General features: G+C 39.8%; 1 protein-coding gene across 1 annotated transcript in view; it reads right to left on the bottom strand.

Annotated features, from left to right (window-relative positions):
• Positions 1-21,543, bottom strand: part of ipo11 (importin 11) — a 138,380-nt gene extending 116,837 nt beyond the window's left edge. Inside the window, exons 1-3 of the mRNA XM_086314682.1 lie at positions 21,394-21,543; positions 14,437-14,586; positions 5,729-5,829 (exon numbers count right to left, since the gene is read on the bottom strand). Of these exons, the coding sequence (XP_086170808.1) occupies positions 5,729-5,829; positions 14,437-14,574 (239 nt within the window). The 5' untranslated portion in view covers positions 14,575-14,586; positions 21,394-21,543. The remainder of the gene's footprint in view (positions 1-5,728; positions 5,830-14,436; positions 14,587-21,393) is intronic.
• Positions 21,544-24,547: the final 3,004 nt, after the last annotated feature.

Below are 24,547 nucleotides of genomic sequence, written 5' to 3'. Positions count from 1 at the left end.
ACTTTTTCAGATAAATAAAGGCAAATATTGCAAACTACACAAAAGGCAGCCGCTAAAGCGTTTAAGTTTCAAAACAGAACAAACGAAACAGACTAAATTGTCAATTCCACTTAGAAACAAAATATTAATTCTAAAAATAAATCTTAGTTTGTTTTACAGAAGAACAGACAAAACTGACTAACTTTTGTCAATATCAAATAAACTGAGAACTAAAAGGAAATTCTCAATCTCTCCTTGTTGTATAGCTTAGCTTTTCAAACAGTTTTAACAGTTACTTTAGTCTGACAAAAGCCGAATGACGAATTAGTGCTTCCAGTCAGAGACTGAGGCTACGTCCACACGTACACGGGTATTTTTGAAAACGGAGATTTTCCGTTTTCGTTTTAAAAAATAATCCCGTCCACACATAAAGGCAGAAATGAAGGAAAACGCTGCTATGAACATGCCAAAGCAGCAGGTGGCGCTAGATTCCTAACCGTGCAGAAATGTTGGCCAATCAGAAGTCTAGAAGCCTCGGTGGGAAAAAGTAAACAAAGCTGGGGCATAGAAGCAGAACCGAGTCGTATGTGTGGAGGGACAGTAACTGTGTGTATATGTAAGCATTTAAACACTGCAGAGAGTAGAATTAACAGTAACAGTATTGTAGAAGTTAATTTCACCGAAACAATAACATGGCGCACAGTGTGACGCATGCACCAGTTTATTGTATTTCCAGACTTGCTTTCGGCACAATTTACAGTGCACGCTACTCTGTTTTTTGTCAGACTTGAAATAGCCGAAATACCTTCACACTACGGAACTTCTATGGCTCTTCCGTTCGACAATCTCTCCGGCATTGGAACCATCATCTGTTTTCTCTTCGGTCACGCTCGGTTGATTTTTCTAGTCGGCACACTCATTTCCTCCATTACGCGCTGGCTCCATTACCCGCTGGCTGCTTCCCAAACAAACACACGTGCGGCTTGGCACTTGTGCTGTACGTAACAAGTCACGCGACGTGACGCTGCGGCTGTGATTGGTTCGGCTCTGCGCTACTTAATTTGGATTGGCTGACCTTTTTTTTTTTTTTTTTTTTTTGAGGACAAGAGCGGCGAGGTCTATCGCGATAGCTTAATTTCTCTATCGAGTAAAAGTTATATCGCGATACATATCGTTATCGTTCTATCGCCCAGCTCTAGTACAGCGTCTCTTTATGTCTGTCTCCACGTTGGTTGAGTGTGGAGTAAGTGCATATGAGAGCATGAGGGTGGGAATGGATGTTTGTATCTGTGTGTGCCTGTATGTCTGTGTCTATATGTCAGGTTGGGTGTCAGGCGCCACCTCTCTGGGGACATCTCAGGCCCTCCAAGGTTTGGAGGCCTATCTCCACCCACCACCACTTCCCCTGCCAGTGGCGGACTCCCTCAGACATCGGTGCGTTGATGGTTCTTTGTGTCCGGGGATGGGCGTCCAGGTACACACCGGCTCACTCCTTGGCGGCTGCTTATCGGGGCCTGGAGCCTGGGGCTCGCTCGGGCCACTTCGGAGGTGGGGTGCCCCCGGCCTCTCGGCCTGGGGCTCGGTCACTCAGGCACGGCTGGCTGCCGGCGGAGCTCACGGGCGCGTCACTGCAACTCCCCCTGGCTTGTGCTCCGCGGCTGCTGAGTGAGCCCTCATCTGGGACTCTCCTCAGCTCTTTCTGGGACAGTGGCGCGGCTGCCCCTCTGTTGGTCTTCCTTGGTCTCTTGTGTTCTGGGGGCCTCTGGATGTCTGGAGTCTTGATCTCCTCCATACCTGCTTCATGCCCTGGAGGACGGGGCTGTGCCCCCCCCCACACCCTCTAGCAGATCATTACATGAAGGAACCTTTTAAAAAAAACAAGCGCGTCCATGCTCACAGGTGTACACACGGGTGATCACACCCACAAACTACACCCTTTTTGGCTCCTACCTCAAAGCACACTGTGTTCTGTTGATCTTATGTGCTGCACAATAATGTTTAATATTTAGTATTTACTGTCATATTCCCATATATCATTGTGATGTTGTTTATTCTATTACTCTTGTTCTCTTCTGCTTGTTTTCTTTTTTCTTTCTCAGCAGGTGATCGATATATGCATTTTTTTTCCTGTCCATTCTGTTGGTTTTTGTCTTTTGCCCTTCTCCCCTGTCCCTCTTCCTTTCTCCCCTTCTTTCCCCCAGTCAAGTCTGTCCCGTATTCAGTAAGTGAAAATAAAATAAACAATAAAAGGTGAATCAAATGGACCATTACGGCAAGGCTGGGATGGTCAATTTGGTAAAGTAAATCCGTTGGGCATCTTTCTTTGCCTTTAGACAACAATTCTGATGGCAAAAGAGCCAAACGGGACAGGCAGAAAGGAAAAAAATAATAATAATAATAATAATATTAAGTCACTGACTGGCATCCCCAGAGCCCGGACCTCAACATTATTTAAGCAGTGTGGGATCATCTTGATAGTAAATGAAACTAAAGGCAACCAAGATCCAAAGAAGAGCTTTGAATGTCCTTTAAGAAGCTTGAAAACTATTCGTTAAAACTACTTGAAGATGTCATAAGAAAGCTTGCATAAGAGGAGAGACTGTGATGAAGAAGGTGGTCATCTCAAATACTGACCTTCCATACTGTACTTCCATGTATATTTGAACCTTTCAATAAATCACTGCAGATGAAGAAATGAGGAGTGGCTCAAGACTTTTGCATACTACTGCACATTAATTGTAGACCTAATATAGATAAACTGTTACTTTTTTGCACAATGTCTTTATTCATGTACCTCATGTTGCAGATTTAATTCATTTTGATCTTAGACACAGTAATCAGACTGTAGTGTGCAGGAATATTCATTCAAATTATCCACAATAAAACAGGACCAAGTGTTAAACCCAGAATTTTCTAGCTGAAGGCAAGAATGCCAACTACTGAGCCACCATGTCGCATTACGAGGAGCGAGTGCCAGCCGCCCTGGCATTGTTGAATGCAGCACATATCCTAAGAGACCCCTATTATCTCAATTTGGATTCTAGACGTGCAAATCACAGACTTTAATATTATGGCAATAATGAATATGACAAAATAGCCAACTTGGTAAGGGATTTATTAAAATCAATTAAATGTGCTACATTATTAAGTGAAGATCCTGTGAAATGCATTAATTAATTAGTAAACTTTGAATAAACCTGCTGTCCTCCAAACCAGATATACTTTGGAGGTCGCAAAATAGTCACAATTTGTGTGAATATGCAAGAAAATATGTTGTTTTATGATGAGTTACCCTGTTCTAATTCAGCTGCTGCTGAAGTTAGGCACATTGAAAGCATCTGATTTGAAGAACCGTGAGGAGTGACTCATGCTGTAACCCGTGGCAGAAAGAGAAGCGAGATGGGTGGAAGTCAAATTACTTGCAGGGAGATTGCAAATTAGTAATACAAGATTTGCTACACACACATATTTTGGGAATACGGGGGTGAGGCAAGCTTTAAAGAAATACAGGATGAAAGATTAAAAGATATATTAACGTAAGCAAGTATGCTCCTGAGCCCCATTTTGTCCTTGTAAGTCTGCAAGGAGCTAGAAAATCTGATGATTTGAGGGTGGAAAATATCAACCAAGTGAGAGACACAAAAAGATTTAACACAATGCACAGACTGAAAATTTCCTGAAAGAGAAACACTCAACTCCAAATTTTATTAGGTTGTTCTGGCTATTATGTGGGTGTTTCCAGCCACATAATATGTTGCAGGGAGATGTATTTTCAAAAATGCATTTGAATAAATGCAGAACAAGAAGCAGATTTGGTGTAAAAACCTCTCTAAGAACTGCAGGTTGCTCAAGTGAGTCACTCCCTCAGCAACAGTGGAGAATATAGGCCAGCTTTCTATTGTTTTACAAGCAAATTACTTAAATCCTACTTTAACAATATTTATTCATTCATTTGCCAAACTAGGGCACACTATAGTACAACTCCATAAAATTAACTCATAACAATTCAGCTAAATCAACCGAATTCCAACTAAAAATGTAAATCACCCGGTTCTGCATAAATGTCCTTTTCGTTTGTACAATGTTGGTTCTGGTTGCATCGAGGTCAGCGGTTTTCCCAAAGCTGACAGTACACCAGGGATGGCATAAATGTAACAAATAGATTTATCAGTTTAACATTAGGTTAAGTAAGAATTCTTCAGCTTTAAGTTTTTATGTTGTAATTTGAAGTCACTGGAACATCTGTTGATCAGAGCGGGAAACTGTAAACAGGTAAATTACTGTATTATCCATTAATGTCATATTTTTAACTGTATTCATCTCTGTAGTTTTAATATTTGATTATTATTTGATTGTAAAGCTGCTTTACCTTTTACATTTGTACCATCTTAATTTAGGCTTTTTCATTAAGTCCATTAAAAAGGAAGTTGACCTTTTTCATAGGAGAATTTCTGGGCTTGTCACAGCAGCAGCACATGTGTTACATTAACACTGATGACGGCACTATTAGCTCCAAGTGGCACAGTCGTGCTAAAATGAGCCAGGACACAGAGCCGAGTTGGTGCGGCCTGTAATGGTATCTAGTAACACCATTTTGGATGGAAATGGGCATTAGCTTTTTTAACAATGACTTGTTAAAACTATTTATCATCATCTACTACTCTACCCAGTACTGTAACTAAAAGTCCCTTCAGAAAGTGAGACAAAAATCCAAGGCTTGCTGTTCAATAATTGCTTATTTAAAGGACTGACGCAAAAATGTGGCTTTGCTAATGACTTAGAAACAATAACTATTGTAAATGTACCTGGACAAAGTATTTCAAAACCTCAAGTTAACTAAATCTGGCAACACACTCACAGATTAATTTTTTTTTAAACAATTTTTAAATTAATTCAGTTAAAGTCTATTACTGTAAGCTGCTGTAACAAAAATGTTATGTCATGTTGCCTACACTTCATACACTGACACCACATGAACTGTGCTGAGTCACACACTATCCAACCTCTGGGTAAATGGCATTGTCCAAAAGTAATCGCATCAATAATCCACGGACCACAGCACTCCAAGTAAAATTTAGTTTACAGAACTACTGACAAGAGTGACTCAACTTTGGTAAGAGCAGAAAACTTACCAAACTTACAACAACAACAGAAATGAACTGCAACAATGCGAAGCAGTCAAAGAGTGGCCACAAGTGCTTAGGCAGAACCGATTACCTCCAACCAGCTCCTCTCCTGTGAGTTTAACAGCAAACGTCCATTCAAACCTTACAAAAGCCAGCTAGTCAGGTACCCGAAGAAAATTTGTAGGTTTTGACTACTAAAATCCGATCTTACACCAGACAAAAGAGACACAAAAGAATAAACCGAGCATAAAATCAAATCACAATGATATGAATAATCAGGACAGAAGGTAAAAAAGGGGGAAAATGGCAGCTGTGAGAAGTGATGGAGAGAGAAATGCAGATGTAAGCTAAAACTAGTGAAGGAAAGACAATGGGAAAATGGAGGACATGGAGGCTGTGACAAAACAGAAAATTGCAACTGCAAATATGAAACAAAAAGATTTGAAAATAAAGCCTCAAAATCAGGCAAAGAGATTAAGACCGATGAATAGACATGCTTCAGGAGTGGAAGAGACAAGAAAGGAAACGATGAGCTGCAGGAGAGAAAAGAAAAGGTCTAAAATGGAAAGGCAGAATAGAGAGGCTGATTAGCAGCAGAGAACGTGACACAAGCAAGCACTTACTGAGGTGCAACTCTCCTCCAGTATCTGTCGATGCCATTTTTGAAGTACAGAACCGCAAGCCACCTGACATTCACATCCAGCATGTGGTTATTGAAGATATTCTGTGGGAAAGAAACATAATCAGCTCAGCTCACAGTGCCTTGTTAGCTCAAATGAGTAGGACTACACAGTACTCTGATGGCTACAAGCCCTTTAAGATACAGTGGGGCAAAAAAGTATTTAGTCAGCCACCGATTGTGCAAGTTCCCCCACCTAAAATGATGACAGAGGTCAGTAATTTGCACCAGAGGTACACTTCAACTGTGAGAGACAGAATGTGAAAAAAAAAAATCCATGAATCCACATGGTAGGATTTGTAAAGAATTTATTTGTAAATCAGGGTGGAAAATAAGTATTTGGTCAATAACAAAAATACAACTCAATACTTTGTAACATAACCTTTGTTGGCAATAACGGAGGTCAAACGTTTACTATAGGTCTTTACCAGGTTTGCACACACAGTAGCTGGTATTTTGGCCCATTCCTCCATGCAGATCTTCTTGAGAGCAGTGATGTTTTGGGGCTGTCGCCGAGCAACACGGACTTTCAACTCCCGCCACAGATTTTCTATGGGGTTGAGGTCTGGAGACTGGCTAGGCCACTCCAGGACTTTCAAATGCTTCTTACAGAGCCACTCCTTTGTTGCCTGGGCGGTGTGTTTTGGATCATTGTCATGTTGGAAGACCCAGCCTCGTTTCATCTTCAAAGTTCTCACTGATGGAAGGAGGTTTTGGCTCAAAATCTCACGATACATGGCCCCATTCATTCTGTCCTTAACACGGATCAGTCGTCCTGTCCCCTTGGCAGAAAAACAGCCCCATAGCATGATGTTTCCACCCCCATGCTTCACAGTAGGTATGGTGTTCTTGGGATGCAACTCAGTATTCTTCTTCCTCCAAACACGACGAGTTGAGTTTATACCAAAAAGTTCTACTTTGGTTTCATCTGACCACATGACATTCTCCCAATCCTCTGCTGTATCATCCATGTGCTCTCTGGCAAACTTCAGACGGGCCTGGACATGCACTGGCTTCAGCAGCGGAACACGTCTGGCACTGCGGGATTTGATTCCCTGCCGTTGTAGTGTGTTACTGATGGTGACCTTTGTTACTTTGGTCCCAGCTCTCTGCAGGTCATTCACCAGGTCCCCCCGTGTGGTTCTGGGATCTTTGCTCACCGTTCTCATGATCATTTTGACCCCACGGGATGAGATCTTGCGTGGAGCCCCAGATCGAGGGAGATTATCAGTGGTCTTGTATGTCTTCCATTTTCTGATGATTGCTCCCACAGTTGATTTTTTCACACCAAGCTGCTTGCCTATTGTAGATTCACTCTTCCCAGTCTGGTGCAGCTCTACAATACTTTTCCTGGTGTCCTTCGAAAGCTCTTTGGTCTTGGCCATGGCGGAGTTTGGAGTCTGACTGTTTGAGGCTGTGGACAGGTGTCTTTTATACAGACGATGAGTTCAAACAGGTGCCATTCATACAGGTAACGAGTGGGGGACAGAAAAGCTTCTTACAGAAGACGTTACAGGTCTGTGAGAGCCAGAGATTTTCCTTGTTTGAGGTGACCAAATACTTATTTTCCACCCTAATTTACGAATAAATTCTTTACAAATCCTACCATGTGGATTCATGGATTTTTTTTTCACATTCTGTCTCTCACAGTTGAAGTGTACCTCTGGTGCAAATTACTGACCTCTGTCATCATTTTAAGTGGGGGAACTTGCACAATCGGTGGCTGACTAAATACTTTTTTGCCCCACTGTACAGCACCGTTAAAATCCAGGTCACACTGACTTTATGTTACAATATGTCTCAAGTGACCAAACTAATGCAGCTTTACTTATCATAAATGCCAAAATCACTGAGATTTAAAACGTAACCACAGAAAATACTGCTGTGTAAAGTAATTCTTCCTTACACGGCAAAGGCAGAGGCTCCATAAAGAGAGAACAGTAACATCAAAGATTGGAAACTTAGTCCTTTCAAGTTTGGGAGATAAAATGACAATGTGATTTTTCAAAAAGCATAACTTTTACTTTTGCTTTAATGCAAACCTAAAATATCCATCTGTTTTTTTTATTTAACTATGCAAGTTAAGAAAGAAACAAAATCCTCATCAGATTCCTCTCTGAAACAGTAATTCAGCTGCTTTGGTTCCCTTGCTCTTTATTTACTGACACCTTCTGTACCATCTCTGAGGTGAGAGATTAAGAGACCGCTATCATACTAAATGAGATGAGACAGCGCGCACACAGCACACCATGGCGTAATTGCCAGGGACCGTGGTATCAGGAACATCTCGTGAAAATTTAAATCATCTGTGACTCCAGAGATAACACTGAACTCAAAGCTAAGGATGACCCAAGATGGGATTTTTGAGATGGGGTCTAGCAATATGACCCCACCCCCCAATTCCACAAAACATCAAAGCACACACGCTTTTAAAGTGAGTTAAAGAAAAAGTTTGTGGTGATTTTCAGTATTACAAATGTAATAATAAATCACCTTGTGATTGTATGTCCCCACCAATTATGCTACAGTTTGTACCTATGTCTAAAAGTTCACACGGGGGAAAAAAAATGTGTTTTACATTTTTGCAATGTAAGGTCAAAGTTAACATCTTGGCCATCCTACACTTGCAATTAAAGGAGAGAAACAAATGTCACATTCTGATGTGCATTCTCCTCCATTAATCTGAGGCCATCTGAATGCATCAGTTTCATGAGCAACATTTATTCCCTTTCCATAAAAGTTACAGTCTTATTTGGCTGGCTCTGCTAGCATTCACTTATCACTTTTAAAATGGCACAAGTCTGAACTGCATCCAGGAAGAGACAGGCTCACAGAACTGTCTCACACATCGTTAGTTGCTCAGCTCACTCAGTCAGGCTTGTTGGAGAATGCCCTGAACAGCAATAATGTTAGGTGGGAATTTAAAACAAACAAACTAAAATAAAAAATAAAAAAAAAAACCTCCATGTAGGAGGAACTTTCACTTTGTGCCTCGCCATCTCTCTATGTCCTAACTAACCTCAGGGAAATCTCGTAGTTGGTCCTATACATATGAGATATGCAAAAAACCAGCTTGTTATTATTTTACAAAAACTACCAGGGTCAACTATTACTATTAGCCTCCCTGTTACTAATAGACAATTGTGTATTGTGTATCCTTTTTTTCTGGGTAACAGCCCGCTGTGACTTGTTGTAGCTTTAAACAAGTCTCACACGTTTCCTGCAAGGTTGCAAACCTTTCTTTGTCCATTTCTGTGCAGGATCGTCTTCTTTGACACTTTGCTAGTCATCCACTAATGTCTTGGCACTTGTTCTGGGGTCTTTAGACACAGCTTTCACTAGTTTTCTTTCTAGAGTCCTTCAAATCTTTTGCTTCCTTCCTCTGCCAGGTTTGTTCTATACTGTGTGGCTCTCTCTTCAATTTTTCAATACTTATACACTATACGCTCTGATAACTTTGTATATCCATCTTCTTATATGTAAGCACCAACAACTCTATTTCTCAAGTCTGATTTAATCTGATTTCTTTTGTTTTTAGTATCATATTTTTTCCTCAAGTTTTTATACTGTTTTTTAAGATAACCTTCAGTTTTAACTTGATTTTACAAGCTTCAAGCATTAAAACATCAGTTCACAGCAGTGCTTTGTGCTCAATAAAAAGTTTAGTTTTCCAGAGAGCTGATAATATTGCCACTGGTAATATTTAATTTTTCTTAAATAATTCTGTTAATGTGTGTAAATACAAGTATTCTATGCTTTCTAAAGAAAACTAGTATTTCTAGAAATGCTTCCCTTGTTTTGTTGAAAAAGCATTTGGGAAAAACCAAAAAACTTCAGAACTGCCTAAATTCTTTGTGGCACAGCTTCAACAACATGACCCCATTCCTCAGACACAATAGTATCACACAGTTGCACCAGATTTGTTGGCTGTACATCAATGTGACTCTCCCATTTCACCACACCCAACAGGTGCTATGTTGGATTACGATCTCAAGACTTTGAAGGCCTCTGAAGTACAGTGCTATATCAAAAGAAATCTTTGGATCTTTGTGAATTTGAGTGCATTACTCCTACTGGAAGCAGCAATCAGAAAATGAGAACGAAAACAGCCTTTACACAAAAAAGTGTGGTCAAAAAGAGATGGAGATGGGCAACCACATTACTCAGGTAGGCTCGGGTGTTTAAACAATGCTCAATTGGTACTAAGGGGCCCAAAGTATGGGGCAACCTTTTATTGTCAATTTTGGTGATGTCGTGTGAACTGTAGGTTCCTATTCTTAGCTGGCAAGTGTGTCACCTTCATATTGGGTGTTCAGATACTCTTCTGCATACCTTGATTGTAACAAGTGGAGCTATTGTGGTCTTCCTATTAGCTTGAAGCAGTGAAGCCATCTCCCCTGACCTCTGGCAGCAACAACGCATTTTTGTCCAGAGAGCGGCTGTTCAGTGGATATTACAAAGTTTCTGAAATATTAGGCTGTCTAGCACCAACAACCATGCCAAGCTAAGTCACTTGAAATCACATTTTTTCCCGTTTTGACATTGAGTTTGAACTTCAGCAGGTCATCTTGGTCATGTCTACATGCCTAATTGCGCTGACTTGCTGTAATATAATTTGCTGATTAGGTATCTACATTAGTTGCATCAGTTTAAGTGCTGTACCGGTAAATCTAAAAGTTATTTTCCTGAGCTAACTGGTTACTAAAGAGATGGAAGATCCAGCAACACCTGTAGTATACACAGTGTTGGGGAGTAACGGAATACATGTACCGCCATTACGTATTTAAAATACAAAATATGAGTAACAGTATTCCATTACAGTTACCGTTTAAAAAGGTGGTATTCAGAATACAGTTACTTTGTTGAATTAAAAGGATTACATGGCGGTCTTTTCCTGTTTCCTATGTTAGGCTGTCCCCTCTCTATTTTTGGTAATTCTACGCCAGCGGAAACCCAAACAAAACACATATTAAGAGGCTCTAATGCCTGTGTCTCAATCTCACGGCCCATGTTACCCCCACTTGCGGCCCGCATAATTAAAAGTTATTGTACAAAAAGTGATTTAATATGAAAGCAATAGGCAGAGTGTTACAGGCATAGCCCTAAAGAATGTAGCCTCATGGGCAGTATAGCCCAGTTCTAAGTAAGTTCTTAAGACTCGACTGTACTCTGTGTTCGTGTTTTCCTCCAAAACAATAAGTTCTGGTGGAGCAGCCTTTCAACGCCTCTCTCTGTCTCTCACTAGCAAACTTGACCCAAACAACAAAGTAAGGCTAGTTTTTGGCTATGAGCCCGACACGGAGCCCGACACGGAACCCGACGTATTAGTCAGAGGTTCCTTTACTGCGGTTCGGAGCCACGGACCTGTTTTATATACGCGCGGAATAGTTTTCCGTACGAGATCGCTGCAAAAAGTGCAGCCTTACCTAATGTCAACCTACTGTTACTCATTATATATTACAATTTAAAAATCTAGTTGGTATTGGTATGGCGAGTAGGGCTGCTACGATTAGTCGACTAGTCACTATTACGTCGACTGTTAAAATCGTCGATGACTAATTTAATAGTCGACGCGTCGTTTGACGCTTTGTAAGATCCCAAAAGACGCAGGAATAAGTAGTAGGATTTAAGAGTGTAATAATGGACTGAATCAGAAGATGGCAGCACTGCATGTACAAGGATGCCAGCTGCCATTAAACCCCGAAGAAGAAGAAGTAGCTCTGTCCCAGAATTCATAGCGCAGCCCAGCTCAGTTTCCAACAATGGCGGCAGCTGGTTAGTTTTAATATTACTCTTATTAGTCAAAGGAGCTTGCAAAGAAAAGCGTCTGGACTTCTTTAAGTTGCTTGAAGACGTTTCACCTCTCATCCGAGAAGCTTCTTCAGTTCTAAGGTCAAATGGTGGAGAGTCCCAGATATAACCTAGTAGGAGTAACCCCCCACAGAGGGACAAAAGGACCCCCTGATGATCCTCTAATCGCCTGAGCCAAGGTGTGAAACTGGGTGTGGGTCCCAATCAGCCAGAGTTTCGGGTGTGTTCATTGTGAAACCTGGCCCCACCTTATCATGCGAATTCCTGAGGTCAGATGGCCCAGGATGTGAGTGGGCGTTAAGGCGTCTGGGAAGGGATCTCAAAACTGGATTATAGATGGCAGAGAGTTGGTGTCGTAAACCCCCGCCTCTGTTCAAAGATGGTCGCTCACAGTGGACTCCTCTTTCAAACCATCTGTCCTCTCTGTCCAAAATGTGAACATTGGCATCCTCGAAAGAGTGTCCTTTATCCTTAAGATGCAGATGGACTGCTGAGTCTTGTCCTGTGGAGGTGGCTCTTCTGTGTTGTGCCATGCGCTTGTGAAGTGGCTGTTTGGTCTCTCCAATGTAGAGGTCTGAGCATTCCTCGCTGCACTGTACAGCATACACCACATTGTTAAGTTTGTGTTTTGGCGTTTTGTCTTTCGGGTGAACCAGTTTTTGTCTGAGCGTGTTGCTGGGTCTGAAATGCACCGGGATGTCATGCTTGGAGAAAACTGAGTTTTTCTGATACACCGACTACATAGGGGATGACAATGTTGTTGCGTCTGTCCTTTGCGTCTGTCCTTCTTATCCTCCCTCGCTGGTGTCTGGTCTTCTTTTCTGTGCCTCTTTGCTGACTTTAAGAACGCCCATTTAGGATAGCCGCACGAGTGCTTCCTTTACATGTGTGTGTTCCTTCTTTTTTTCCTTCAGGCTTAGAGGGAACATGTTCTGCCCGGTGGTGTAGGGTCCTAATTACTCCAAGTTTGTGTTCCAAAGGGTGATGGGAGTCAAAGAGGAGGTACTGGTCCGTGTGTGTGGGCTTCCGGTAAACTTCGATGTTGAGTTTGCCGTTCTCTTCAATGTGCACAGCGCAGTCCAGGAAAGGCAAACAGTCGTCCTTTGTGTCTTCCCAGAGCTAATGATAGTTATATAAGAGCAGATGCATGCTGGTGCAATAAGCTGTACGTCCAATGGATGCATGATCTGATTAGTCAACTAATCGCAAAAATAATCGGTGACTAGTCGACTATCAAAATAATCGTTTGTGGCAGCCCTAATGGCGAGTAGCCTTCAGTAATAGTAATAAAAATCACACAATAGTACTTTCATGTAGTTGTAAAAAGCATGATAATACATTAAGTAATCCAAAGTATTCAGAATACATTACGCTCATTGAGTAATGTAACGGAATATGTTACAAAATACATTTTGGGGCATGTATTCTGTAATCTGTAATGGAATACATTTTAAAAGTAACCTTCCCAATACTGAGTATACAGAAGACCTTTATTGCTTAAGCAGCACGTTTCCGCTTGTAGCCTTCATCAGGGTCATCATCAATTTAATACTGCAGCACTGATTCAATACCTGCAGCATCATCATCCGGAGGGATCCATCCTTATGCTTCTCCAAAGAGAGAGAGCTCAGCATCTTTAGTCACATAGCACAACAGTGGTAACTACATTTACTGCCTTTAAAAAAAAAAAAAAAAAAAAAAAACCCACCCCAAAATAAAGACCGGAATAATCAGAAGCTAACATCAAATTACTTTGTGTACCTCACCTCACAAAGCTGTCTTTACAAACTTACACATTACTAATTGCTGTGACTTACTAAAGGTTACTAAAGTGTGCATGGATGCATTAGCATAACTAGATAGATAATTTGCAAGATGACACCCTAAGTAGCTGTGAAAATGTTTTATTCTAATACGGTTAAAAGAGGAAGTCTAACCTAATGCATCTAATATTACGTGATGTACTGTTAGACCTCACCCATAGTACTCATTGTGCAAGAAGCATGGCTCATTCAGTAACTGTTGTAACATCAACAAATATCATCAATGTTTGAATAATAAGATCATGTCACTGTAAAACCCGGAATGTAACATATCCCGTGTCTAAGACGCAACAGGACTACGAGAGGAGACAGACAACAAAGGCTATCGTTAGTTTCACTATATTTCACATCATGGAGAAGTAGTTTCAAAAGGAATTTTCGGAGAGACTTCCAACGTGAAAAGGAAATCGCATGCAGTGTTGTCTCACAAATCTACAGTGTATTATTGGCAAATATAAAGGAAAATAATAAACTGTTCCATGAATGTAATAATCATTCGAGCTTACCCTTGCAGAACACAACCTGAGCCAATTTATTTACAAAATGCAGAGAGAGATGAAAGTGAAATCCATCTCATTGTATTGTATTGTATGGTTTAGACAGCAAACAAAAATGTGTGAGGATCCACTGTGGATCCACAAGGGCTTTGTGGTGAAAAGACACCAAGTGGTAGGTGCCGGTCAGGGCATTGTTTACCAGCTTTGTCACCACACATGCTTTTGCATATTGACAGTTGATGTGGTTAAAAAAGAAAAAAAACTTGTTAGTTACTTTCGTGTGAAGGTGACTGGACAGACTGTTAAAACAGAAAATATCTTACTCCTCAGTGTCCTGTTCTAATGCCGAGAGAAATATTTCCATCCATCTGAAAACAAAGAAGCCCTAAAATGATACGTTTCAGCAGATAAATTAAACCCGGTGGCATCTAACTTTCAGCAAAATACCCTATTAAGATCTTTATTAGTTTTAGTGGTTTTGATGTAGACTTTATTTCTCTTCTTTGATATCATGGCCTCACCAGAAGGACTGAGTAGAAGCCTGGCTGGGTCTCCCACTGCCGGAGCTGCTCCTCCGCAGGCTTGAGCACAGCTGTGTCCTGACTGGTAGCTTGGGTTAAGGCCTGCAGCACCACTGAACTGGCACTGTCCATATCCATAGCTGGATATATCTGAAGGAAAACAAAAGGGGAGGGAGAGAAGGAAAGACAGACAGAAAGCAGAATTTATTTTTTCTGTCCGTGAAAAGTTCTGGTTGAGCTGGGAGTAAAACCTTTCAAAATTGTTTCAGTGTAGCTAAAGCTGATGCAGTCAAATTACATCTACAAAAAAAAATGTCAGTACAAGGAATTTCTGTTGCTTTGTCTGTGGCTGCATCTTTTTCCATCTTATTTTTATTATAGATCAAGCAGTGCTGAAATCACTGTCAAACTGACTGGGAAAGAAACAAACCCATCCGAATAAAGAGAAGCGCACCTAATAGAAACACTGACAGTCATCTCGGCTGTACAAAGAGCTGTTCTGTCCCAGATAGAATTCAAGAACCCCAGCTTCACACGTCCAAAGGTGTTTTTCAGTCTCAAAGGAAGTACCCGAGTCACTTTCACAGTCTGAATAATGAACTGTTGCCTAACCAGGCCTACACTGATAACATGAATCCTTCATTATGAGCTCAACCTTTCATGAAGGGATTAACAGATTTTGTTTCCCTTTTTTTAAAACACTCTCCTCAGTACAAAACAAAATGAGCCATTTACAATATGAATAAAAAAATACATTTATTAGTGTTATTCCAAATACATTACATTAAAAACGTTTTTAAATAATCCTTTTAACAAACCAGTCATATTAAATTGGCACCATACTACTAAGTGCCATCCGTGAAATCATTAGTAGTATGGTGGCTGACTTTTCATGACTAGGTTAGAAAAACAGCATAGGGAACAACAAGACTGCCATCTACAGTCCAAAAGTAAATATCCTGCACCACAAAACACTGTGTGCGTCTGTAACTACATGTGCATTAAGAATGCATCAGGAGCATTGCGGCCGGTGCAATTTTCACATTACAAAGTATAATTATTGTAGTGCACAGTCCATGCATTATACATTACCATTATTAATTTTGATTATAGTAAGACTAGTACCAGTCAATTCTTAAAGACATTAATGAAGGTCGACTTTGTGAGCACAGTTATCTTGATTTAAGATAAACATTCACCTACAAATTGATAAGCGTTTCCTCACAGATAAACTTTACCTTGGTGGGCCACCCAGACATAATAAGAGTTACCAAGTATACTTTAAGTAATTCGAGCTTATTCCCCCCCTTATTTGCCTGTGTAAATGATGCTATCTGCGATCAGTGTCCAGGTTGTTATTGTGGCAATGTGGTTTCTGCTTTCTCTGAGAGTGGAAGCAGAACTGCTGCGAACTGGAGGGTCACTCCAACTGGAAACTGCAGAAAGTGACTACTGATTCAAGTGCCGCTACAGTGAGTTTACTGAGCCTGCAGACCAGAATAAGGACTGTCACCAGCTGCAGTCTAAGACGGTGGAATTCGAAGTTCATCTGCAGGATGAAAGGCTCATTCTGCAGAGCCAACTGATTATAATATTCACTTATTTTTCACAAAGCACTTGACAAATAAGATTTTCTCCTTTTATTTACAGGGAGGGGTACTTCTACACTTTCATTTCCAACTCACATTCCACTCTTGTGACTGTTGACAACGCTTTCCTGACCATCTCCATGCAAACTGAATCAGAAATGGCAAAAAAGGATTTCACTCCAAAGAATCCAATAATTCAGTCCAATAAAAATCCCTTGTTTTGACATCTGTAACTTACGTCATATTTTTATTTCTATTTTCTTTCCTTAAGTATGGCGTCTTGACAGTCACCCTTCTATTAATACTATTTGCTAATTTTTGTATGTTTGTTTCACTTAAATGTTTAGATCATCAAACAAATTTAAATATTAGACACAAAAAGCAGTTTCTAAATGAAGGTGTTTATTATTACGGGGAGAGAAAAAAATCCAAACTTATATGGCCCTGTGTGAAAAACTGATTGCCCCCTAAACCTAATAATGGCTGGGCCACTCTTACCAGCAACAAGTGCAATGAGTCTTTTACAGAGAGGAATTTTGGCTCATCTCAACCCCATTGTAAGATTTTCAAGCATGAACTGCCTTTTTATTCAATATTCAAGTTGAGGTCAGAAACAGATGGCCGGATATTCTACTTAAGGATGTTTTGGTAGACAGCAGAATTCAGCAAGTCTTCCAGGTCCTGAGGCAATAAAACAGCCCCAGACCACTACACTACCAGCACCATATTTTACTATTGGTGCGATTTTCCTTTTCTGAAAATCAGTTTCTTTTATGCCAGATGTAATGGGACAGACACCTTCCAAAAAGTTCAACATTTGTCTCATCAGTCCACAGAGACGAAAGCGGATCGTTGAATGAAACGGATGAACCAGAATTGGTTTGTAAAAATGGTGCAACGACAGTGGTGTGGAACTGGTTTAGCTTTCGTCCGTCAGATACACAACAAAGCACTATTTTTGGTAGAGCATGCTAGCGGGCCGTCGTTATTACCGTGTTGTTTGGTAAATACGGCACACTTAAAATCAAACCTTTGATTTTTCTGAAAATCGTGCCCCTTATAATCCCATGTGCCTTATGTATGAATTCTGGTTGCGTTTACTGACCTCGAAACGATTTTATGTCGTACACGGCGCTCGAAAATCTGTCAAATGTTTTAGTACGACTTTGCTAAGCTACGAACCCACACCGCTTGATGGATTGTCGGGGCATTACGGCTATCGTAGGCAGGAGCCTCGCGGAGTGATACGTACTGTGCTTCAACAAAATATTACCGTATTGTGTGTGTATAGCCTCTTTTTAAGTTTTGTGGATATTATACATGGTTATGCTGAGGATATGTCGGCCAATTTCCACTGGAAATGCCTTTTGGTTAAACTGTCAGCAAGGAATTTGCACTGTTACGTTTTTATACAACTTTAATGTAAAAAAACAGCTGCTTGTTTAAGTGAAAATACATTGATGGGGTTTTTTTTGCACTAATAAAATTGTGGAGTTGTAAAGTATTTTCTCTAGTGTCAATTATATCGTCAGTTATATCGTTATCGCAAATTTTCAAATCTATATCGTGAGAAATATTTTTGGTTATATCGCCCTGCTCTACCAGTCACTTTCTTTGAATCATGAACTCTGACCTTGACTGAGACATGTGAAGCCTGCGGTTCTTTAATGTTGTTCTGGGTACTTTGTGAGCTCCTAGATGAGACGTCGATGTGCTCTTGGAGTAATTGTGGTAGGCCGGTCACTCCTGGGAAGCTTCACCACTGTTCCAAGTTTTCTCCATTTGTGTATAATGGCTCTCACTTTGGTTCAATTGAGTCCCAAAGCCTTACAAATGGCTATATGTAACCCTTTCCGCCTCACAGATTTCAGTGACTTCGTTTCACAGGCGTTTCTTCAGATCGTGGCATGATGTGTTGCTTTTAGAGCTCTTTTAGCCTGTTTCACTTTGTCAGACAGATTCTATTTCAGTGATTTCTTGATTCAGCAGGTCTGCCAGTAATAATGCCCGAGTGTGTTTAGTAAAACTGAACTCAGCTTTCCAAAAAAATGTGGTCAAAGTTAATTCATGATCTAACAGGAGGGGCAATTACTTTTTTACAGGAACAGGTAGATTTTGATAACTTGCCTCCCTTAATCAGTGAAATCATCTTTTAAAAACTGGATTTTGTATTCATTGGGGTTATCTTCATCTAATACAAAAAAAAATTGATGATCTGAAACATGCAAGTGTGTCAAATATGCAAAACAGGGGAATCAGGAAGAGGGTAAACATTATTTTCACACCACTGTATGTAGACATAACACTGCTTTATCCCTTTAATTGGGTGCCTCTTTCGACATGAATGCTTCATAGGTCATAGTAAGTCGGTCAACAAAAATACCCTCCTCTGAAAATGGTCATGACAGACAGACCTGTAGCAATACTGGGGAACTATCACTCAAGGCCATGAAGGAAAAAAAAAACACTAAGAAAGTCCAACTCATTGGAAGCAACAGAAATGAAGGTTGGTTCAAGAGTTTTAGACAGTACTGTATGTTTACTGCAGAAACTAAAGTTAAATAGTGATTAGTCAGTAAAATAAAATAAAAAAATATGATACAAAAAAAGAAAAATGTGTTTTTGGTTTAATCTTCTCTTGTTTAAAGTTTAGTAGAGTTTAAATCCAGTCTAAAAGCTTTAAAAAAAAAAAAAAAAAAAACAGGGTGCAGCAACAGAAACTCAGCTGGTACCGAAATGACAATGAGTGTTATGTGGAGCATTCAAGCACTGAAATGCTTGCAAAGCAGAGGGAAAAAATTTGAAACTTGGATAAAATCCAGTTTTTGAAATGTTGTATAGAAGGGCGGATTTGGCAGAGAGCCTAGTCTTGGCTCCAGCAGTAGCAGCTAATAACGTTACACTCAACCCTCTGAGAAAAGCACAGGAGGACAGGCTCTGTCCCCAAACTCCTCCCCCATGCAAGACCAATACTGCTGAGGTTTGATCAAAAGGTAAATAAAGATGTTCCGCTCTCTGCAGTCAAATTTAACAACAAAACAATAAAATTATACTAAAATACAAAAAGGTTACATCCGTTGGACTTGGGGTTACCAAGGTAGCCCACACATAGTACCTAAGGTATACACCAAGTTTACCTTAGGTACTAAAAAACCATGTCGAGCACTGCTGAGCTGACCTGAGTAGGTACTAATGGAAGGGCTTTAAGTGAGCATGTAGTGGCAAATGAAATAAGCCTTTGGATGAACAATGACGGCATTGTGATTTTGCCAGGCAGTTCCTATTAAATACCATCTATTAAAAATGTTTATTCAGGTAATATATGCTTTAATATAATAACTTATTTTCCTATGGTTAGTGATGTTATAGGACAAATTTCTGGTGAGGAGGAATACATTATTAAAGCATTACTGAAACAAATTCTGATAACACAGAATCTGCAGATTGACTTCAATCAGTAGCATTATGAGTTTAAGTCGTGCTTATCTTTTCTGTAATGTAATAAAATATCATCCATTTAGAAAACTGACCTGTGTGAGCTGCCTGGTTTGCTAGGACATTGTCTACTGATATACTGATAATCTCACTGTCGTGGACGGCTGTTTTATACAAAGAAGGTTTACAGAGCAACATTTTAAACTATTTTAAAGTGATTTAAATATGGTTTCAGTGGCAATTTCCGGAGTGGAAACTGAATCTCAAGATAGTTTCAGGATTATCTAGCTTACTCTTGGTGGGTATTTTAGTTAAAGACATCATTAAAATGGTGGTAGTAAGTAGACCACTGTAATATACCAAAATTCTTTTTCATGACACATGCTTTAACTTTTACCAGAAAAAAAACCCACCACGGCCCAAAAAGAAACAAAGCACTTAAGACAGTTTTTTGTTTTCCCTACAGTGACATACAGTATGAGAATGTGCTCTGTTCTGATCACATACTGCTTTTTTTGTTTTACCACTGTAAGAGTCACAACCTTAAACTTGTTCATCCACAACCCAAATCTGCATAACTATTCACGGTCCTTGGTGAGTGTAATGAGACAAACCTGGGGCAAGTCTGACTGCAGGAGCAAGACCAATGTGTCAACCTCAAATTGCTATTTAGTAGCTCAAAAGGTAGCTACTTCAATAATCTCCAACAAAGCACAAAAGAGGGAAAGAAAGCTGTTCCCGCTGAAGATAGAAGAAACAAACTTGTTTTGCCACTTAAGACAGAAACAGGCCACTGAGTACAGCTAAGCTACAAAGGAAGATTATACCAGCACCTAATGATGTGTGACTCAAACAAATCACTCCAATTACCACTGTTGTAGCCCTCACTAGTTCACATGAAGAGCAAAAGATGGACGTAAAATTGCACGGTGGAAAAGCTGGGCGTTTCGCATTCTGTTAAAAAGCTCAACGCAGGAGAGATCATCCCACGCAGAAAATATTTTCTAGTTTTATTATCTGACGATGCTGTGCAGTTTCTGAAGCGTTACAAGGTTAAGATACTTTATTTACTGTTAAGCTAAAGTGTTATTTTATACTTTAAATCATATGCTGTGTCACTGGATTTAAGGCTGCTGGCACCTTCTTTCAGTAATCACTCTTGACAACAGCTAATTGGAAAATGATAGAAAATACCCCTTAATTTACATACATGAAATGCTACTACCTGAATATCGTGATATGATTTGGGGGTTATATCACCCACGCGTAAATTGCCAACACATGAGGCTAATCCAGCGGTAGGCAGCTAAATATTGTTTTGCACTTGCCGTAGCTTCTGTCGCTAACACTAGCTTGCTGTCAAATGTTGGCTCGGTTGACAAGAAAGCTAGGGTGGCAACTGCAGGGGCTATCGGTACATTTACTGATTTACCTCCAACTAAAGCTACGGTAACACACGCCTGGACATTTTACACTATATATAGCTATATGTGTCTACAGGCCTTTAGTCAAAGCAAGGATTTGTTATGATTGTACAAACGCAGTCGCTAGCATGTCTACGCAGTGGGTTAGTTTGTTTCTGAAGCACAGAAGGAACCAAAACAAGCTCAGTGGCGTGGGGTAATAGTGGGGCAGAATTTTTAAACTAATGTGATTCACATTTGCCTTTTACTACTGCTGTAGGATTATATAGTCCAACTTGCTGTAGTCTTGCCCCAGTGCGCGTCATCTATAATCAAAATACCGCTCACTCACTAAAGAACCGGGGTGGGCAGAGTTCATAATCGTGCATATACCCCAAAACACCAAAGCTAACTTTAGGCTGACTAGCTAGCAAGCTTGAACTTATTCTATCCAAACCAACGTCCGTCAGTAGTATTTGTCCTGGCAACCAATTAAATATTTCTACAAAGACATATGAAGCTGGACTCACCTAAAAGAAAAGCAGTAGAAAACAGAATCTGTGCTTGTAACAGTGGCTGCTAAAGCGCTGCCAGTGGTAATGTAATGAGAGGTGGAAACACACGCTTGTAGGAATGGCGCGGGGAGAACAGCAGGCGCGTGTTGATGACGTAGGATCAGCGGCAGGCTGCTTCATCATGAGTAAAGAGAGCCAATCGCTGTTTAGTATACTGACACCAAAAAATTTGGCTGCTGAATTTTTGTATTTTGTTTGTTTTTGTAGGAAGTATTTTAAAGTTAATTCCGTCCTGAACTGGAAACCAGTGAAGTTACTACAGTACTGGAGTAATATGTTCAAATTTCAATGTGCCTGTAAGGACTCTGGCCACTGTATTCTGAACAAGCTGAAGTAACCCTACTAATGATTTGGCAAACAGTAGTCTAGCCTGCTTGATATGAATGCATAGACCCATTTTTCAAAGTCAGTCTCAGAAATATATTTTCTAACTTTTCATACACTTGTTAAGTGGTAGAAAGCTGTTCTGGCGACCTTATTTGTATAATTATCCAAACTGAGTTCCAAAATAATGCCAAGGTTCCTGACTTGCTCACTGTGTTCAGAGAGAAGAAGATAAACATGGACGAAATTCTGTTTCTGACATTTTTGGTGCAATCACAAATATTTCTGTCTTGTCTCTGTTCAGTTCTGAAAAGTTTCTATACATCCATCAGTTAATGTTATCAGTGCAGCTTATTAAACTGTGAACAGTAGTTAGATGATTAAAGAAAAATAAAAAGCACAACTGTGTATCATCTGCATAAGAATAGTAGGACATATTATTATTCTTTTTGATAGTGCCAAGCACATAAAGGACATTTTAGTATCTTGTTTAATATTTGTCTATTTAAACTTGCATAGAGACCATGCATTATTCAGATATACAGTTTCATGATTACTTAATTTCCTGATTTACTTTAATTATCTTTTTTTTCCAGTTCAGTACATTAGTTCTAGTATGTTTCCAGGGTGGGCTTTCTAATTTCAGTTCAGTTTTTGTTTGTTTGTTTGTTTGTTTGTTTGTTTGTTTGTTTGTTTGTTTGTTTGTTTGTTTGTTTGTTTGTTTGTTTGTTTGTTTGTTTGTTTGTAAGTCCCAAAAAGTTGATTCTGTTCATCTGGACATAGCGTTTTCAGTGGGAAAAACATTCCATCGCTCATCCAAGTGACGTCTTCAGTCTTAGCGATTTCCCTACCAGGATGATTGAGCATGCATCAAGACGTTTGTTTGTAAGTTTCTTTTTTATATATAATTTGACAATATGGTCAGTTTTCAGGGGTGATGCAAACACAGCACTTTGTGAAGGTGGCTTTGTAATATAAAATTCAATAAATAGATCAGTGTGTCCTCTGATTTTAAGTGTCAACAGATTTGACTAAAACTAAAGACACAGGTATATATATTTCTTTTATTTTTGTGAGCAATATTGTTTTGTCTGTTTTTTTATTTTGTTTAAATATCTATTTGTTTACATCTACTGTTTGTTAAGGTTTAATTAATTATTATAATCATGATACCTTCTGTACTGTTTGTCGTTCATTATGATTCCCCAGGATCTCGAGCTGTTTTCTCAGAAAAGGCCGGCTGTCCTATAAGGCTTGTGTTTATGTGATGCTGTTTCATTAAATAGCATCGCTAATTTCTTCACAATTTGGCCTCAGTCAGAAAACCAAAGAAAAACTTCATTTTGTATTTGCTGAAAAACTCTAAAGGGCTACGACTCATCATTTTCTCGGTGGAACAACGCACTTTTGGGTTGAGTTGTGCCAAAACTTGATTTCCAGCATTTTGCCAAAAAGTGATTGCCTGTATTTAAACTGCTATAAATAACTTTTTGGCCTATATGTCAATTGTGTCCAGTCCATCATGAATGATATCAAGTCATCTTGAGCCACAAACGACATTCCTATCACAAGGTGAAAGCCGCAATCACTTTTTTGCAAAGCGACTTTTATATATCCTTTATTTATCATGTTAAAAGGTCTCACTTACATTAAAAAATTTATTTTAAGAGTAATCTGGCCAAGAGAATAGCAGAAATTGCAACAAATATAACAATAGGTCTATAAGGATATTTTAAGTGGCCTTAAAGGGTTGGATTGGTTATAAAGTAGGTACAATAACACAAAGTCATCACTTGAAAAATGTTAATTTTGAAATTTTATATATAACCCCATTTGTAAATCATGCTCATAAAGTCTATTTCCCAATACAAGTAAAGACATTAACGTAAAAAAATTGAAAAGAAAAAAAGAAAAAAAAATAAACTGGAAAAAAGAAATTGAAAAACAATCACTTTTTTGCCTGAAGGGCCACTATGCACCGGCCAAACAAGCAGTGACAGCAGTCCATTGGTTCATTTTCATGACTGACACTGGATTGCCCAATCAAATCTCGTAACGTGACCGGCCCCTCCCATAGCTATGCTGTGTGCTCATGGATCAAATGGCGAGAAGGTGGAGCTGGAAAGCTGAGAGAAAATAGTAAAAACAAAAATAGATGCAATAAAATGTGCCAAACTAACAGACATGTTAGCTGTCGGGGCTGCTGCACCGTGAACAGTAGTACCAGCAACAAGTAGTAACCAGGCCTCACAGTCAGAGGAGCGTGCTGCTGCTAGCACCAGCTGAGGGGAACACACACATATACACATACCAAAAAATAATCCAAGTCCAGTCCTGTTGACATCTCTGATCCCTAAATGTGGCTTGTATTCAAGGAATTCTCTAATCTTGCACATGGCATGTGGTCATTCACTGGGGGGAAAGGCATAACCCAGAGTACACAGGATAGTTATCTGTAGAGTGTATCTGTAGAGTGTAGACGAGTTTATCTTCTCACATAATCTCGAACTGCTTGATTTAGATTTTCTTACCACTAGGTGGCAGAGATATTTCAAAGCAGATGTACAGGCACGCAGCCTTTAGGTTATCAGGTCAGAATCTTGACCAATGTATAAATGAAAACTGCTTATTTTAAAAACCTGGAAGTTATACAAGACAAAGTGGACCACATTTCTGTCAGTCTATCATCGGTGACACCAGAGATAAACAAATCATGCAATCACACATTTATGTTGGCTCCCAAGAGAGTATTCATTCCTCTCTGTGGTTTACCACACAATAAGTA

Source organism: Aulonocara sp. 'chitande type north' Nkhata Bay, linkage group LG12, assembly GCF_057382095.1.
Source record: "Aulonocara sp. 'chitande type north' Nkhata Bay isolate Kocher_YH1m ecotype deep benthic linkage group LG12, A_spYH_male_GT1.1, whole genome shotgun sequence".
NCBI lineage: Eukaryota > Metazoa > Chordata > Actinopteri > Cichliformes > Cichlidae > Aulonocara > Aulonocara sp. 'chitande type north' Nkhata Bay.
The sequence above is the reverse complement of the archived record's forward strand: the minus strand, read 5'-3'. Positions and strand labels throughout refer to the sequence as shown.